The sequence below is a fragment of the Parasteatoda tepidariorum genome, chromosome 7, assembly GCF_043381705.1.
Source record: "Parasteatoda tepidariorum isolate YZ-2023 chromosome 7, CAS_Ptep_4.0, whole genome shotgun sequence".
Taxonomy (NCBI): Eukaryota; Metazoa; Arthropoda; class Arachnida; order Araneae; family Theridiidae; genus Parasteatoda; species Parasteatoda tepidariorum.
Window position 1 is genome coordinate 89407021 of NC_092210.1, and position 17813 is coordinate 89424833.

At 26.6% G+C, this 17813-nt stretch overlaps 1 protein-coding gene across 3 annotated transcripts in view; it reads right to left on the minus strand.

Moving 5' to 3' along the window:
• LOC107457197 (uncharacterized) overlaps positions 1-17813 on the minus strand; it is a 53751-nt gene that overhangs the window by 18885 nt on the left and 17053 nt on the right. For all 3 annotated transcript variants that reach the window (XM_071182922.1, XM_071182921.1, XM_071182923.1), the window contains 4 exons: positions 16482-16579; positions 15187-15214; positions 13416-14142; positions 3735-3870 (listed from right to left, as the gene is read on the minus strand). In XM_071182922.1, the coding sequence (XP_071039023.1) occupies positions 3735-3870; positions 13416-14142; positions 15187-15214; positions 16482-16579 (989 nt within the window). The remainder of the gene's footprint in view (positions 1-3734; positions 3871-13415; positions 14143-15186; positions 15215-16481; positions 16580-17813) is intronic.

Consider the following 17813-nt stretch of genomic DNA (forward strand, 5'->3'; position numbering starts at 1 on the left):
ATACATTTTAATAATGCTACTTTAAATTAGTATTTTAAAATATGATCTAACTTAAATGTATACAATGTAGAGCTTAACATATATTATAATCACATTCTTTTTAAAATGTGTTCATCTCAATGCGGTGGACAGCACATGTAGCAAGAATGAAATTTAAATCAGGTCGACAAGCTTTTAGATACAATTTAAAAACCTTCTGTAATAATTATCTCTACTATCCCTACTAGCCCCCTTTTTTTTTCAAAACTTATAAAAAATTTTCTGACCATAGCCAGATTTTGAATAAGTTTTCTATAAGCAATAATGAACGATTGAAAAATAAGTAAAAAAAAAAAAATTATTTTAAATTAACAACATAAAATTTTGGTTTTATCCCTTTTGGTAGAGTATTTGTACGTGAACAATACTATTAAGATAAGAAATTAGCAAAAATCTATGACAGGTGTAACAATCTGTGGATTAACAGCATCTAATGTGCCTCCAGAGAGGTTATTTACCAAAATTACATTCAATTTATCTTTTTTATTTACCTCTTGTAATAACCACGAAACTTGCAACTAGATAGCTTAATTGTTGGTTGCAATGTCAGGATTTCTGTTAGTTAGTGTTTGCAATTCTTTAAAGTAAATTGCTGATAACTTATTTTAGGTGGCATCATTATGCAAATTATTATATTCATTGTAAATTTGATGGGTGATGCAAATTTTTGAATTAGTTTCATCGACATGGTGTTCATTGTAAATGTTTGTGCAATTCTGATTAAATGTTGAATTTCTGTTTACTGCATTGAATTCTTTTACTCATTAATAAATGAATCTGGTACTGATCTGATAGCTATCAGATTTCTATTTTCATTGGCTCATAATTTTCTACCTTGACAAGGAGAATGGTAAGCCTGTATACTGCTATGCAACTGGAAAAAAAAATTCACGATTAATTATGAGAAAAGTAGCATGACAACGTTTCTCCTGCTGAAGCTCTGAATGCTGAAATAGAATTTCAAAAAACTGATAAAACAAACCTTATTTTTGAAATTTTTCTTTGCAATATGTAGCTTACCATATAAAGATGCCAAATATAGAAAAATCTCAATTTTGAATTTCTTAATGCTTATGTTGATTTTTCAATTGCACAGCCGTATACTCCCTCCTTTATACAAGGCAAAAGAAATAAAAAATCTACAAATGTAACTGTAATTTGGGTTTATGACTGACAGTTAGATCCATAGAGAAGAGATTCCAAAGGTCATCTTTCCAAAAGATTTACATTTATTGACTTTATTTTCTGAAAAAAATTGTTATGTCTCAAGATAAAAAATTTAAAGGAAAAAAAAAGGATTCTTTGGATATTTAATAAATACAGTGAAACCTCAATTAGACGGACACTCCTGGGATAAAAAAAATTGTCCATTTTCAGGGATTCACTAATAATGAAGTTTAACACCAACCATAAATTATTTTTAGAATAATTGCAACAATATAGAAATAATTAAATAACCTATAATAACAATTTACATTGACATTTAGTTAAACTTAAAAAAATATTTTTTTCATTACAAAAAGAAAAAGCTCGATATATTTTCATAATATTAAAAGTAGCTACAGAAAAATTAATATGCTTTTCCTATTTACACAGAAGTTCAAGTTAGTCATATGATACCGAATAGAGGTTTTTAGTCATATGTCACTTTTTAAGTCAGTTCAAATTATTAAGTTTACATTCATAACACCTCTCCATCACTTGATAGGAAACGGGGTAAGACCTCCCTGAATGTAAACCTCCTGCGATACCTAGAAAAAAGAAAGTAATAACACATACCCGTAAGGCACTAGGCTCTATGACGAGTTGTTATATTCACAATCGATCATCTACCAAGCGTCTGAATAAATGTTTAATTTATATCAACGCTTCAACGACTAGATATTTTTAAAAACTTAGATGTGTTAAATACATGGGTGAAATTGAAAGAAAGGAATTTTTCAGTGGAGAGAAGGAGTTAGAGCATTTAATATATCATTTCAGCTTGTGAGGTCTTTTAGCCAGTGTTGTCCAGGTGAAAAGATGCCGCTACTCTAAATATTTCACATGCAGATACCATTCCCTCGTCTTTCTTTGTGACGATAAAGGAAGGCGACAGAAGGATTGATTCCTTTTAGTTATAGATAAGGCAAAAAAAATTTTTATTCTTTAAAAATGGTAGAAAGTTGAAATTGTTTTGGAAATTTAAAGTAAAAACAGTACACTCTCGATTATCCGGTTTACGGATTATCCGTGCTCATTCCGGAGTCACACAGAAAATATAAAGAGAAACATTTTCAAGATTAAAAAAATTAGATTCACAAAGTTATAACACTACCAAATTTTTGGAAGCAATATTTGTTATTGGATTGCAGTATAGGTCAAAGGTAAAATCGTCTACGTTATCTCGATCTTGGAGAAAGATCATACCGCTTCATGAACAATCCTCTTCAGATGTTCAAGAAAAATATAATAACAGTATTCTCGAACAAGCAAAATAAATCTAAGGTTTCGAAATTCTTGATGAAGAAAATTTAGAAGATTGGTTTCAAAGTGATGCATGTGAGCCTGGCTGCCAGTATTTGACTGATGAAGACATCGTTATGTTGTTAAATCAAATAGTAATGATAGTAACTGATGCAGAAGATGTAGTAAATGAATGAAATACAATTTCTCACTCTGCTGCTCCGTGGAAGCTTTATTAGATTATATGGGAGGATTTGATTACGGTGACATTATTGCGGTTCGTAAAATATGTGTATCGATATATGGCGAAGACGCATTACACATTTTTTAAAAAGGAAAATTCCTAGTTTGATGCTATGCATGCAAATATCAGTAATTTTTATATTTTTTGTACTGATGTTGAATTTTTCTTTAACAAAAGGAGTTTTCAGATTATCCGTGTTTTTCGATTGTCCGTACGACCTGTCCCAGTGATTAACCCGGATAATCGGGAATACACTGTAATTCTTTTCTCAAATTTAGAAAAATTGGTGCCCAGTTTGAAGAAACAGAAAATAACGTTTTGGGACATAAATGACTGTTTGCTTTATGGAAAGGGTACATAATGGCTTATTCATAGATTTACGGGGAAATAAAAATATGTTTGTGATGAGAGGCGTCCGTTTTGTAGGAGTGACTGTAACGCGAGGTTTTACTATATATATGTAAGATATATAAATATAATTATATATGCAGCACTTCATATTAACTATTAGACACTTTACTAGGAGCAGTTCCCCTTGTCTAGAACCTAGCCAATAAGAATTTCCCAAGGGGAAAATTTTATATTTACAAGGGGGGAATTCAGTCTTACTAGTTAAACAAAAATTGAATAATTGAAGAACACTAAAACAGATCGTGAAAAAAAACCCCACCGATTTTACCACAATCAGTCTATAATTTTTTTATCATAGCCATTAAAAAATATTTAGGATGGTGTATTATTTACAACTAAAAATGAAAAAAAAAAAATGTAACTATTCATATCTTTCATTTACCCACTTCACAGGGAAACTAAGAAAATTGGCATGTATTCCTACATGCCAATGTAGGAATACATGCAGTTACTATGTGGATTACCCTTGAACACAATCACCCCTAAGATCACCTGATTATTGGAGACTCTTTAACATGTTTCAATATCATTACCAAATTGTTTCCATTAAATAATTGTGATTAATCCATGTTTTTGAACATTGTAAATTAATTACCTGGCAAATAAATGGAAATTCTTTTGGTACGGTTGGAATACAGCTTTCATGGAAAAACCGAAGGCACGAAGTACACTCAATATGTTTTTGATTTCTGGAAACATTACAATGATAACTACAAAACTCTAATGGAGCACTAAAGAAAAAGAAAAAATATAATTCAGTGAACTAATACAAATTTTTTTTTTTTCTGCAGTTGAAAAATATTTCATTAGTAATATAAATTTTTACTTATTTTAATAAAAATTATCTATATACACAGAAAAAAATTCACATTTTTATTTTAATAAAGTTTCAAAAATATATTGGGGTTAACAAAACTTATAATTAATCACTTACTTAAATAACCATAAAAAGCATTTGTATATTTATGCTGAAACAAATTTGTCAGTTTTTTTTTTCTAATGATAGACCTATTTTCAAGATGAGTAAAGGCAAACTCCTGCCTTTTGATAATAGAGCTTAAAGGAACTTTCTATGTTTGCACAATATACCAACTGTTTATTTTGCATTGATAAACAAATAAGGTTCTGATTTTTATTTGAGACTTAAACACTAGCATTTTTAATTCCATTAAATTCAGAGCAGCACTAAATGTTATTAAAAAAATGTTCAATTTCTTCAAAAAACAAATGCTAATTTGTTCTTGTATAAAGGGAAGGCACAAAAAAATTTCTTTTTTTCAGTAAAATCTCTTCAAGTGAGATAAAAGCTACGATCATGATTTTTTAAAAATAAAAAAAAAATCTGATTTATTTCATTAAAATTCGATATTTTGATTTAAATAGGATTTTATTAAAAGATACTTTGATAATATTCATTTTGTAATTGTTAAAATTCATTAAGTTAATTAAAATTGAAACATTAATAAAAAATAACATTACCTTTGAATCTATATTGTGTTGTTTTATACTTAAATAATTAATATATGCAAATGCAAGATTCAAAATCATTGAAAATGGAGAAAAAGCATGGCATCAAAGAAGGAAAAAGTGGCAAAAATAAACAGATTAATTTAATATCCCAAATCTTTTTTTTTTTTTTTTTAAATAACAAAATAAATTTGTTGTCTTATACCTCAATTGCAGGTTTATAAAAAGTTCAGTTTATAAAATAACATAACTTATCAATTTACTATAAAAAAAATCATAATGAGAAAAAACAGTTCGAATTTATCTTTTAGTTTTATCTAATGCTATATTAAGCTAATTTCCCTTATTCTCAGCAATACTAATACATTTATAATAATTTAAGATTAAATATGAAGGAGAACTTTACATTCCACTCTTTTGTTAACATTGAACAAATAACTCAACTGTGAATAAATTTGTATTTACTGTGTGAACTAATGATTACATTTTTTAATATAAAAAGTTGTTTTTTCTAAAAAAAATTTCAGATTAAAATTTGTAACTTAAAAATGAGTATAAATATATAGTAAACTTGCCGCAACTTCAGTTTATTATCTGGCAGTGGAACTTCGAAATTTTTTTGACTTCAGATCCATGCACAATAAGGAATGAAAAAAGTATGGCTCTTTAAATTTGAATGATTTTTTTCCTGCAAACTAATACCAATACAATTCTGAGATCAATATTTACAAAAAGGTAATCTAGTTTTTTTTTTTTTTTTAAATAGCTACANTTTTTTTAAATAACAAAATAAATTTTTTGTCTTATACCTCAATTGCAGGTTTATAAAATAACATAACTTATCAATTTACTATAAAAAAAAATCATAATGAGAAAAAACAGTTCAAATTTATCTTTTAGTTTTTTCTAATGCTATATTAAGCTAATTTCCCTTATTCTCAGCAATACTAATACATTTATAATAATTTAAGATTAAATATGAAGGAGAACTTTACATTCCACTCTTTTGTTAACATTGAACAAATAACTCAACTGTGAATAAATTTGTATTTACTGTGTGAACTAATGATTACATTTTTTAATATAAAAAGTTGTTTTTTCTAAAAAAAATTTCAGATTAAAATTTGTAACTTAAAAATGAGTATAAATATATAGTAAACTTGCCGCAACTTCAGTTTATTATCTGGCAGTGGAACTTCGAAATTTTTTTGACTTCAGATCCATGCACAATAAGGAATGAAAAAAGTATGGCTCTTTAAATTTGAATGATTTTTTTCCTGCAAACTAATACCAATACAATTCTGAGATCAATATTTACAAAAAGGTAATCTAGTTTTTTTTTTTTTTTTTTTTAAAATTNAAAGAAAGAGAAAAACTATGTTTTGAAGAAATTTACATAAAAGGAATTTCTGGCATTGTTCTGTATGAAATATCCCTGACAAATGCAAAAATACAAAGAATGACTTTTTTTCTCCAGAAGAACATCTAAAATTTAATAGTAAGTATAAAATCAATTATACAAATTTTAACTAATTTTAGAGGGCACATGTGTTAATATTATTCTATTTTTCAAACTTTTAAAAAGAAAATAATTACAGATGCAGATTTAATTAAAAAGAAGGGAATATGGTTAATCAATAATAAAATAAAGATAATTATGAAATGAATAAAGTAGAATTACAGTATTTGTTTTTGCACAATTTCTATAAATTATCTAATTTTTTAATAAACATTAAGCAGCAAGGGAAAAAAAATCATTATTAGTACACCGCAAACAATTACCTTATAATATAAAAATAAACCACAACTTAAAATAGAAATGAAAATAGTGTGCAATTATTTTTTAAATAAATGACAAGAGACCCCAATATAACAAATTATAAGTTATCATGACTTTTCCCAATTATTAACACAATATTCCCGATTTTTGAACCATTTAATATTGCCAGACAACATGATTTTTTTTTAATTATCTAAAATGGTTTTGGTAAGTACAAATAAAAAAATCTAAAAAGTTTAAACTCTACAGTATTTTTAAAATTACTAACAACATATCTTTATTTTAAATTTTTGCACAGAAGTAATAAATATAATTAAGACCTATTTCTTTTAATCTAACAAAGCAAGCATTATGTCAATTTTTTTTTATAAAAGACTGTAGATACTCAATTATAATTTTGTTTATAAAATTAAATGAAAATCCAACTAATTCTAATGATTTTGAATTAAAAATCATTAAAATGTAAAGAAATGGTATTCATTTTTCCAATTCAGCAATAATTGAAGTGCACCACATCAGTATTTCAGACATCATGCACAAATGGGGATGGAGATATTATTTTATTACATTTTCATGATTCTTTTTGAAATAAGAATTATTCTGTAACAAATAATTGATATTTATATTGTTTTCGCTTTTCAAATCTTGGCAATACATATATTCAAGATTTGAAAGGCATGGTTATGAAGTAATTTTAATTTACATCAATATCTAGATATAAAAAAAGATGATGAAACAATTGTATTTATTTTTACAGGGTAAAAAAAAAAAAGAGAAAGGTCCATGCTCAATAACTTTTGATTTAATGATAGGATCTTCACGTAGCATTTAGTTATTTAATAAGTTGAATTTTTTTATTTTATTTGTAAGGTATAAAAATTTTTACATCACTTTAAAAAATTTAATTTTCATGGCAAAATACAAAATTTGAGTGAAATCGGTTGAATAATTCCCAAGGAATCCAAATTTGAATCGATCACTTTTTTAAAATTTGATTTCTCAGGGACTATTTAACCAATTTCATTCAAATTCTGTATTTCGCCATGAAAAATTAGCTATTTTAAAATGACGTAAAAAAGCGTATACCTAACAATTCAAAATGTTTTGAACTATTATTCAATAAAATAAAAAATATTTAAAAAAATTTATACATGGAATTTTCGAATATACTTTGGTAAACGAATTTTATAATTGCACGTAAAAGTTTTTAAATTCCTTTTTTAAAAAATTATCAAGATACGACGAAATACACAAAAAAAAAAATTTACATTAGAGCAGTGCTTCCCAAAGTGGTCCAAATGAACCCCCCAGGGGTCCGTGAAAAATAAAAACTGATTTAGGGGTCCCTGAACAATGTCAGGGGGTCCATGGGTCAAAAAAGTTTAGGAGCCACTGCATTAGAGGGTCCATACTATTAAGACCATATTTCCTAGATTGTGACTACTCCCATACATAGGAGTTAGAAATCTGAATCTGTCGAAAAGATATTTTTATTTAGAGAAAATATGGTTTTGCGTCTGATTTCCTAACTTGAAATATCACCTGCACTAACTAATAAGCGTATTGAGGTCACCTCTTCGAACTATTAGGAATGAGTCTTAGATTATTTTAAGATTCGATCATTAGTGAAAAAGTTATTAGGGGTGGTCCATTTTCCTTGGAATGGCAGGATGGATTTTTCTTTTTTAATAATATATAATACTGCTTAACAATTAAAATCTCTCACGTCATGATTGCCATATTATTTCCATAACAAAAATAATAAAAAATGTTTTAAAAGGATATGCATCAGTTCATGTACATTTAAATTAGTTAGCATTGCTACTGATGATTAGCATGCTTATAGTAGGAGATCCATAACTAGGGTATAAGCAAGGGGCACATGTATTTCCAGATTATACTGATTTGTTTTCATTTCCCCCCTCTTTTAAATCCACAGTATTAGTTTTTTTTAAATATATTTTCCTAACTTTTACCTGCTTGATGTTTTAGCCTTTGTCTTAAGATGTACAAAATGTGGTCCGCAAATAGTTTAAATGTGACCTCCCGTTTCTAGCTAAAAATTGTAATAAATCCTAAAAACACTGTACCTTTAAAACTATTATAATCATTTAAACTGTACAAAATATTCAAATTGCAAAAAAAAATCTAATTCTTTTTTATTAATTTGAGGAAATTAAATTTTGAAGAAATTGTTAAAACTGCAGTTTCAGGAATTATTTTAAAAACAAAGGGTGTAATTATTACAAAGACAAAAATATTAAAATTGGCTTATGTAGAAATGTTTTTTTAAAAAAATATATTTTTACGCTGTAATCTTGTACATTTTTTTTCAATTTAAGTAGATTAACACATTTTTAGAAAATTAAATAAGTTTAGTTTCCCATTGGTAATTACATTGCTTTTATTTTAAATAAAAATTGAATAAATTTGCAACCCTTAAAAATTTGTAATTTTTAAATTCATTTAATCTAGAGGCCAACCCCTGATAAAAGTTGCCCACCACTACAAACTGACTGCTCATAATAACTAGAAGTATTTACGATAATATAGATATTTGACATGTTAATATTTGACGAGTAAATCAAACTACACATTTACTATACAATACATTTTTGCATACTATACTATATTTCGTAAATGAAAAAAAAAGAAGCTTTTAGCAAAACCTTAATAATAAATTATCAGTGAATCTCAATACTGTAAAGATATTAAACATTTATTTCATATTAAAATAATTCAATTAATAATATTTATTTTTGAAAAGATTGGCTGTTGAGAAACACTGATAATTTAATAGAAAACATTTTGCAACAAAAGTTCTGTTTAATTATATGAAATATTCAATAAAACCAGAAAAATAACCCAGTTCTTATTAAAAAAAGATTTTATTAAACACATCAATACAGTATACATACAATGAATTTAAAAAACATGCCTTTTTATAACAGTGTTTATATTAAAATCAGTGTTTCTCAACCCGAATCAGAATATTATTGATTTAGAGCTAGAAGTCTGTAAAAGAAAGAGAAAAACACAAAGAACATTTCTGCATACAGTGTTATATATACATATTATATTAAGCATTAATAAATGAAATATCTCATTTTCTCTCTCCTTAAAACGAACATATTCTGACACACTATAAACAACAAATTCTCTATTACGCTTTATAAGAGATCACAAAAAAAGTAAATTTTAAAAATATATACCAATTACTGTACAAAATTGCTAATAGAATAAAATTTAAATATTTGCAGATAATAAAGAGTAGTAAATAATTAAACATTCTAAAATAAAGCCATTCAATATTAAAATAGGAAATTAAAATTTAAAAGGAAAAAGAAGAAAAAAAATCAATCATTGATACAATATTAAATTATTATTTATCAAAAAAAAAAGATTGANTTTGATAAAACTGTATTTTAATTTGAGTTTAACTGCTTATGATTTAAAATTCATTTTTGGGCAATAAAATTAGAAAAAAAGTTGCTAATGGATATTTAAGAACAGATTTTTGCATTTTCTCAACATGATTATATCAAATCATACTATTTGAAATAAAATATTAGGATACTAAACAAAATTTTCAACATTTTCAAGCATAATTTTGTTTGGCATATTATATTATTGAAGAATGTCAAGTCATTCCTGACTTAGAGTTTGTTAGTAATTACAAGTTTTGAAAGTTTTGTTTAGCTTATTTCTAATATTTAAGAAATGCCAAATATTAAATTCTTCTTTTTAGTTCTTTAATTTATTAATAGTTCCAAGTTTTTTTCTTGTTTGTTTATTTCTAACAATTACGAAGTACAAAATTTTTAATCCTTTGCAAATTAAGCTATAATGATAAAAGTTAAACAAGTATCACTATTTTCAATAAGTATATTACAATATTTCTGTATGAATGTATATCCTTCTATAAGAATACATGTATATAGTTGCAAAATCTATAGCAATTGTTTACATCATTCATTTATAAAGGCAATTAAGGGAAAATAATATATTGTCCGCTATATGCCATAAATTAAAGAAAACATTAGGTTTTTGACGGTTTTTACCACTGTCGTGTCAAAAACCAGTTTTTGACGGCAAAAACCCAGCCCTGATCAGAACTACTGTGAATAATGCACAATTAAGAGTAAATTTAAAAAAAAATCTTAATGCATTCAGAATCAATCAAAATCCCAGAAAACATTTTATTACTTCTCTAAGAGTGTTAATTATTACGTTATTTTTAATCAACAAATGTAAAGTTAGTTTTAATCTGAAACAGGGAATCTCAAACTGACGTCATTTGTGTCCATCTGCTGCTGTTCTTTAAGAGCAATTTCATTCTTGCTTTCGTTTGAATTTTCGAAATTGAAAGAAACTATTTTAGTTCGTGAATAATTAAGAACAAAGATATGAATAATAAATTATACCTTGATGCAGCTTATTAAAAATATGGGCTTAATACAACATATTTTTATAATATCATTAAATTTTAATGGCACCCTCTGAACCATTGTTACTTATAACTTGATTGGATAATTAAATTTCTTTCAGAAAATAACTCAAGAATGCTGAATTTTCTGCTAATCACAAATCTAGTAAGACAGATGAAAAAAAAAAATTATTATTCACAATTAGTGAACGGTCCCAAGAACTAATTTTACGAATTAAGAATTTTATCTTAGTTCGTAATTGTCTCAAAAGCTTGATTCTGCTGGGCAACAGATGCAAACAGAAATCAAGGACATACCAACAGTAAGTTACGTGTTATTATAAACCTCCACTGCTCAAGGAAATTTCTTGAAAATTTGGTCACAGATGCAACACTTGGGGAATTAAATAAATACTAGTATGAACTTATGAATGAGTTAAAATCAAAAATAATTTATTTAATTTAAAACCTACGGATTATTTAGTGATTATTTTGAATAAAAAATATTCCACAATTTAAAAAAAATAATCACTATTGTAAAAAAAAGAGGCAAAAGAAAATAAAAATCCAAAGATTAAATGCTTCTTTTTTTTAAAACTCTGTATAAAGAATAGATATAAAAAATTCTACTGCTTTAATTCCCCATAAAAATTTAAAATATGTAATTTTAGAATCTGCATGGAAAAAATTTGTTTATGAATTCAAGGATGGAAGGAATGTAGATTTGAATGGCACAAGAGCAAGAATTTACTACATTGCTGCTTAGTTAAGCTTTCCAAATGTCGCAATAAAATAAGAATGACGCAAAAGAAGGAAGCGAGTTCACAGAGTAATCTCAGGATCACATTTTAATCAATAGAAAGTAAACAAATTCAGAGATGGCATTACATTCAGGGAGTCAAGTCTTAATTATAAAACTATATGTCTGTTGTTTTTTTTTAAAATTAAATTTCTGGTAATCTAATTAAAATGTTAAATCACAAAATAACATAAGTTTGCTGATTCTAGACATGAAAAAAAGTTTTAGATTCATATCTACCTAAGTTTCACATTTGGTTTTTAAGATATAGAAGCAATAAGAACAATGGAAATTGGTGTTTAAATAAGATAATATGAAATATATATTTGTGGTTAAATCAAATCTACAAACCAACCAAACATTATTGAAAATATTAATTAGAAATGATATCTTCACGGTGATATCTACATGATAATTAATATTATTCTATTTCTTTGTTAGACTAGATACATACAAAATAAAGAATTCACAAGTGCCATAAGATAAATTTTTCTTGTCTCTATCCATCTGATTAAGATAAAAAAAAATATAAACAAGTAAAAGATAAAAAAGAATTCTTGATTAATGCCTCAACGTTAATCCCAAATGAAACTGTTTCATATTAGGCAGAATGAGATTTAAAACTGACTTTTGGTTTCAAAATAAACATGCGACAATTTATACAAACAAGTAATAAGAGTAGTATTTCAAAATTTTTTTTCTGAATGCCTCTTTTTCTGGAATGCATTTGATATATTTGATTATATAGGAGCCTTTTGAGAATACCAAATGCAATTTTAAAGTAATAAACATTAATCACATCATAGTAATGAATGAATAAGCACAAATAAATTAATTTCAATTAAAAATTAAACTGTTTCACTTAATTTTTGTTTATTTTTAAGATAAAATTTCATTTTAACATCAATGCAAATTATCAAATTTCTACTATAGAGTATATTTATTTTATATGACAAACAAGAAAAATAAATAAATATTTTTACAAGAAATTACTTTTAAGGAAAAAAATATTTCTGAATTAAAACTAAAGAGGAATTAGAATCAAAGACACACTCTATAAATTATGACAACAAATAACTTAAAAAAAATTGACCAATGAATGACCACAATTTATAAAAACTTATTTTAAACGAGTTAATTTATTATTAATTATAAAAGAAAAATTGATTAAGTATTATTTGTAAATTACTAAAATGAATAACATAAATATAAAAGACTTTCAATATGAAAGTATCTAACATAGTCATAACATGTATAACTATTTAAGATTTTCTTAAAATTTAACAAAACAGGAATAGACAAAGTAATGCACATTTTTAACATCAATAACAAATCAATCTATATACTCAGTGCAGTAGAGCCCTGATTACCCCACACCTTCGAGACCAGTGGTAAATCGGAAAATTGATGGCTAAATGGGGAAACTTTACAATTAGATTTAAGAGTATAAATTACAGTTAAGTTATTTTTTCAAATAATAATTATAAAACACTTTCGTTTTATTATTTAATCATAAATAACCCCTTTAATTATCTTTTTAGTCATTTTTTTACCAGTAGTAATGAGGTAATATCAGCTGTAAAAATGGTGATAAGCACTGGAAAACTTATTTACTCCGGCCAGAAGGGATGTCAGATAACTGAAGTGAAGTAATCAGGGTTTTATTGTAGACGTAAAGACACAAACAGGTATATCGTTTGCAGTATGAGAGAACACCAATTTTTAAAGGAAATATTTTGGAGATGCATTGGCAGAAGAATTAATATAATATACAATTTCATTATAAAAAAAAAATGATACTTACAGCTTATGAAAAGGAAATTTCACTTTAATAAGTTTTTTAGATGCAGTGTTCTGTGCAATACAGTTACTATTCAAAAACACATCACCAGGTTTCGAAGAGTCTTTATTTAATGTTTGTTTAGTACCAGATTTTGAAAGCTTTCTTCTTTTTACAAGAGAAAGATCTTCTGACTCGGAAAGACCACTTTCTATTGAAGCGGTAGATAGACGATTACTTTTCCTAGTAGGAGATTTCTTTTCAGGAATATTATCACAAGCTCGTTTACAAGTCTTTTTTGCTGATTTGGGTTTGTCAGCAAGTTTGGGTTTCATTTGTGCCGGAGATAAATGTTTATCAGAGCCTGCATTATCGACAGAAGTTTGCCTGCCTCTTTTCACTACAGGTTTCTTAGATTCGTCTTTAGATGTGATAGGCGTAATTTCTAAGCTGGGCAATATAGGTAATTTCTTTGCTTTAGATACACTCTTTTTCTTTGGAGTATTTTCAGATTTTGGTACAGGACTGGCACTCTCAGACATTATAACAGATTGAGATTTAACAGGTTTTGTAGTTGCCTTTTTCTTTGGTGAAACAGAAATCTTTATTGCACTACTATTGCTTTTTGTCGATGGAGCAAAAGCTGATTTTTGTTTAGCATCACGCTCAATTTCAAATGGTTCTCTGTAGATAAGGTTTTTTGAAAAAGTAAAATTGGCATTAGATAAATCCTTAATATTATGCTTGGACACTGGAAAAAAAATAGTTAGCTATTAATAACAGAATGCATAGCTAATACACATTAAAAAAAAAAAAAGAAGCTTCATACCAGTTGCAACAAACATACAACACTTAAAAAATACTATTTATTTTAGGACCTGCTCAATTTATCATACTTAAAATTAATCTAAGGAAAGAAGAAATGTCATGTTTAGTGAAATTTTAAACGTTAATATATCAGCAGAATTTTAGATTAAATTATAAATACACAACCAGAAAAAAAAAAAAACATTTACGACATATTTATATTACTTTCAAACTGAATCTAAGTATACACTGCAATTTTTTAATTACAACATTATGTTAATCCCAATATAGTATTTTGTAGTTTTAGTGTACTACTGCCTGAAATAGCAATTTCATTTAAAAAAATTTTGGTGGACATTGTTTTGAAAAACACAGTATAACAGAAAATATTATTTCTAGTAAACATTGTTGTATTTCATCATTAATTTACAAGTCTAGAAGAAAGCAACCATATTAATTAAAATTACTTTCATTGGAGATTATAATTGAAAAGTTGTAAGTAAATTTTTTACTGCATATTAAAATTTAGCACATGAAACAAAATACAGCATTTTATAAAATAATAATTGTTCAAAATACATTATTATATTTTTCACAGCTCAAAATTTTCATTTTTTTCATATTAAGAACAAAGCTACAATTGTAGAGATAGGAGAAAAGAAAAGGTGTCCATAAAAGCTTTAGAGTATTTTTTCGTACAAGACAGAGCACTTTATTATTAGCATAAGAATTTAAAAATTAATGTAAAAAATAAAATTTTTATTTCAAAATTAATCCAACAACAAACTTCAGAGGCTCCTTTAAGTTAGTTAATACATGACAACCTTTGCTAAGCTAATCATGAATTTCAAATTTAACTAAATGCTATTTAGGTTCTCTTAATGTTGAAAACTTTATTTAATCACATTAAATTTATAAAATATGTGAAAAATAAAAAGTCTTAAATAACATACAAATTCATTTTCAAATGTGAGAAATAAGTACTTACAGTAAGCTAAAACTTCAGGCATAGACCTCTGCAAGAAAAAGAAAATATAAATAGATTAGACCATACAAAATAACAGAAGTGAGGATTTAAATAAAATTTAGTAAAAAGGTGAACATTAAAAGAGAGAAAAAACAAACTTGAGGGAACAGAATAAATTAACAATCCAAATCAATGACATATATGCAACTTTTTAGCTAAATTTTAAAAGGAGTAGTAATAAGGATATTTCTTTTAGGGTTTTCAACATTTTTAATATGGTAGGTAAAACAAATCATTAAGTCTAAAATTGTCTTAGACTGTTCAACTTGAGTGCAAAAACTGCTAAAAAGCATAATGGAGAAAAAAAAAAAAAAAAAAAAAAATATTNAAAAAAAAAAAAAAAAAAAAACTCCAACTATTTCAGGTATGTCAGGATAATTTCTATAAAAATCCAGACCATATTTTATCGATATCATAAAATTTTTTTGTCAGGAGACTGATCTTTATTTTTAATGTCAGATATTAAATTTTGAGAGTCAAAAATAGCATTGAATGAGGAGGATTGCATGGTTGTGGAACCATTAAAAAGTGAAATTTTTACAACAAATAATTGTATAAGATGCTAAAATTATTTGACTCAAATCTCAATAACTGATTACAGTTACTGAAAATTCTGAGACTGGTTATTTTTCAAGGATAATGTAGGATTTTCCAAGTTTTTGCAAAAAATTGCTACTTCCTCTGCTTTTTAAGAGTCAAAATAAATTTTTTAAATAAATTATTAAAAAAAAATTTTTTTTTGTTGATAATTTTGGGTTTCCCCTGTTTTCCCAAATCCGTGTGGGTTTCTAGTAAAAGTGGAGTCTTAGGAACTCTTTACATAACAAAGTAGGAGTTTTTAACCCATGGTCCATTAAAGGTATTTTAGTGGCCAAGCCTTTGTAATGAAATGTAAATGAAACATGCAGAATTCCATTTCTACACTTGAGGTAAAGGGGATTAGAAAAACTGGTTTTTCAGGCTAGAGACAACCTTGGGCCAGGGTAGGGATTAAATGAATGCAGTAATATGCAAGTACCCTGGAATACATTGTGTTCATAAAATTAGTTGTCATTTTCTAAAAATAGTAGCCTTCATAGCTGTTTTTTTGGAAGAAATAGTAGCCTTCTCTTGATTTTAGTAGCAAATACCCAGTGGAGGGTTTGAACGTAATAGCTTTTACTCAACCTTTTTTTATTATGTTGCATTAATCTCATAAAAGAGACATAGTCGGAATCGGCTACAGAGAATGAAGGATAAAAAACATCATTACTTACAAGTTTTTTACCATCTGGTCCAAAGTAATAGACGTCAGACATTTTTTTGCCCGATTTACATTCTTGATTTGCTCTATGAACCAACTCTCGAGACCAACCTGAAATAATAATCAGAGTTAAATGTTTTCAAACTATATAAATTCACCACCATTTTAAAATTTTCAAAATTGTTGCAGAAATTACAAAAAAAAAAAAAATCCATTTGCTAGATTGATTTGTTTACTGTAATGGCAGTCCATGGACTGCCTGCCTGCCTGCTATCTATGTATTCATCTTGATTCAGGGGTCATTGTGACACAAAGTAAAAAATCCTGAAAACTTCAAGAGGAAAAAATTGATATAAAGTCATCAATTTATAGATCAAACACATTTCATATTTAACTTACTAATGTTTTGCATTAACATTTATAAATAAATTACCTAGCAATGAAGAATATCACACCTTTATAGTAACTAAATCAGGGAAAAAACTTACTTCTAATAATAATCGAGATATTGGATTTTAAAATCGTGTGGATGTGAATTGTGACATTAGATTCTAAAATTGTGTGAATATGAACGATATCGAAGTTTTAAGTCTCAATGCATAATTTTAAGATGGCCTGAATCTGAATTGCGATGCATAATTTCTATACCACTTATAAATCTGAAAATAGATGTTTGATATTACAACCCTGTGAATCCGAATCGCAATATGGGATTTTAAAAATGAATTTCAGCGAAACTTTTAAATCAGATTAATACAAAAAGCAATGTTCAATATTAAAATAGTGTGAATAAGAATCCTGATACTAACAGATTCCAGCACAGTTCCAAATATTCAAAATGACAAAATTCTGCCAAACCAAAAGAATCAGGTCAGCGGAAGAATTAGGGGATATACAACAAAAGTTTCAAAATTCCGCCAGATTGATTTTGATTTGCCGAAGTCTGCAATCAAATGGTCTGGAGATTCGCGGAATTCTGCAATATTCGCAGAAAATCATATTCCTTGCTTCTAATTTTCAGATCCAGAATACAATGACTCCTGTTGATTGGATTTTACAAGATCAAGAATAAAAAGATTTAATGACTGCATTTTAGGATTATTTCAATCAGAGTTTGTTTAGATTAGAATGGAGATAATTAAAAAGGAGAGCTTACTGACAATTTTATAACAGCACACAGACATATGGTGGAAGAAATTATTTGAAATTTTCCCCCCATATTTTTTAAGTGCTTAATTTTTTATCTTTTTAAATACATAGAAAATAAATAAAAAACTGTCATTTTCATGCACAAAAGTAAAAGAATATATACACATGAAAAATGTACACATTCCACCTTTTTCGC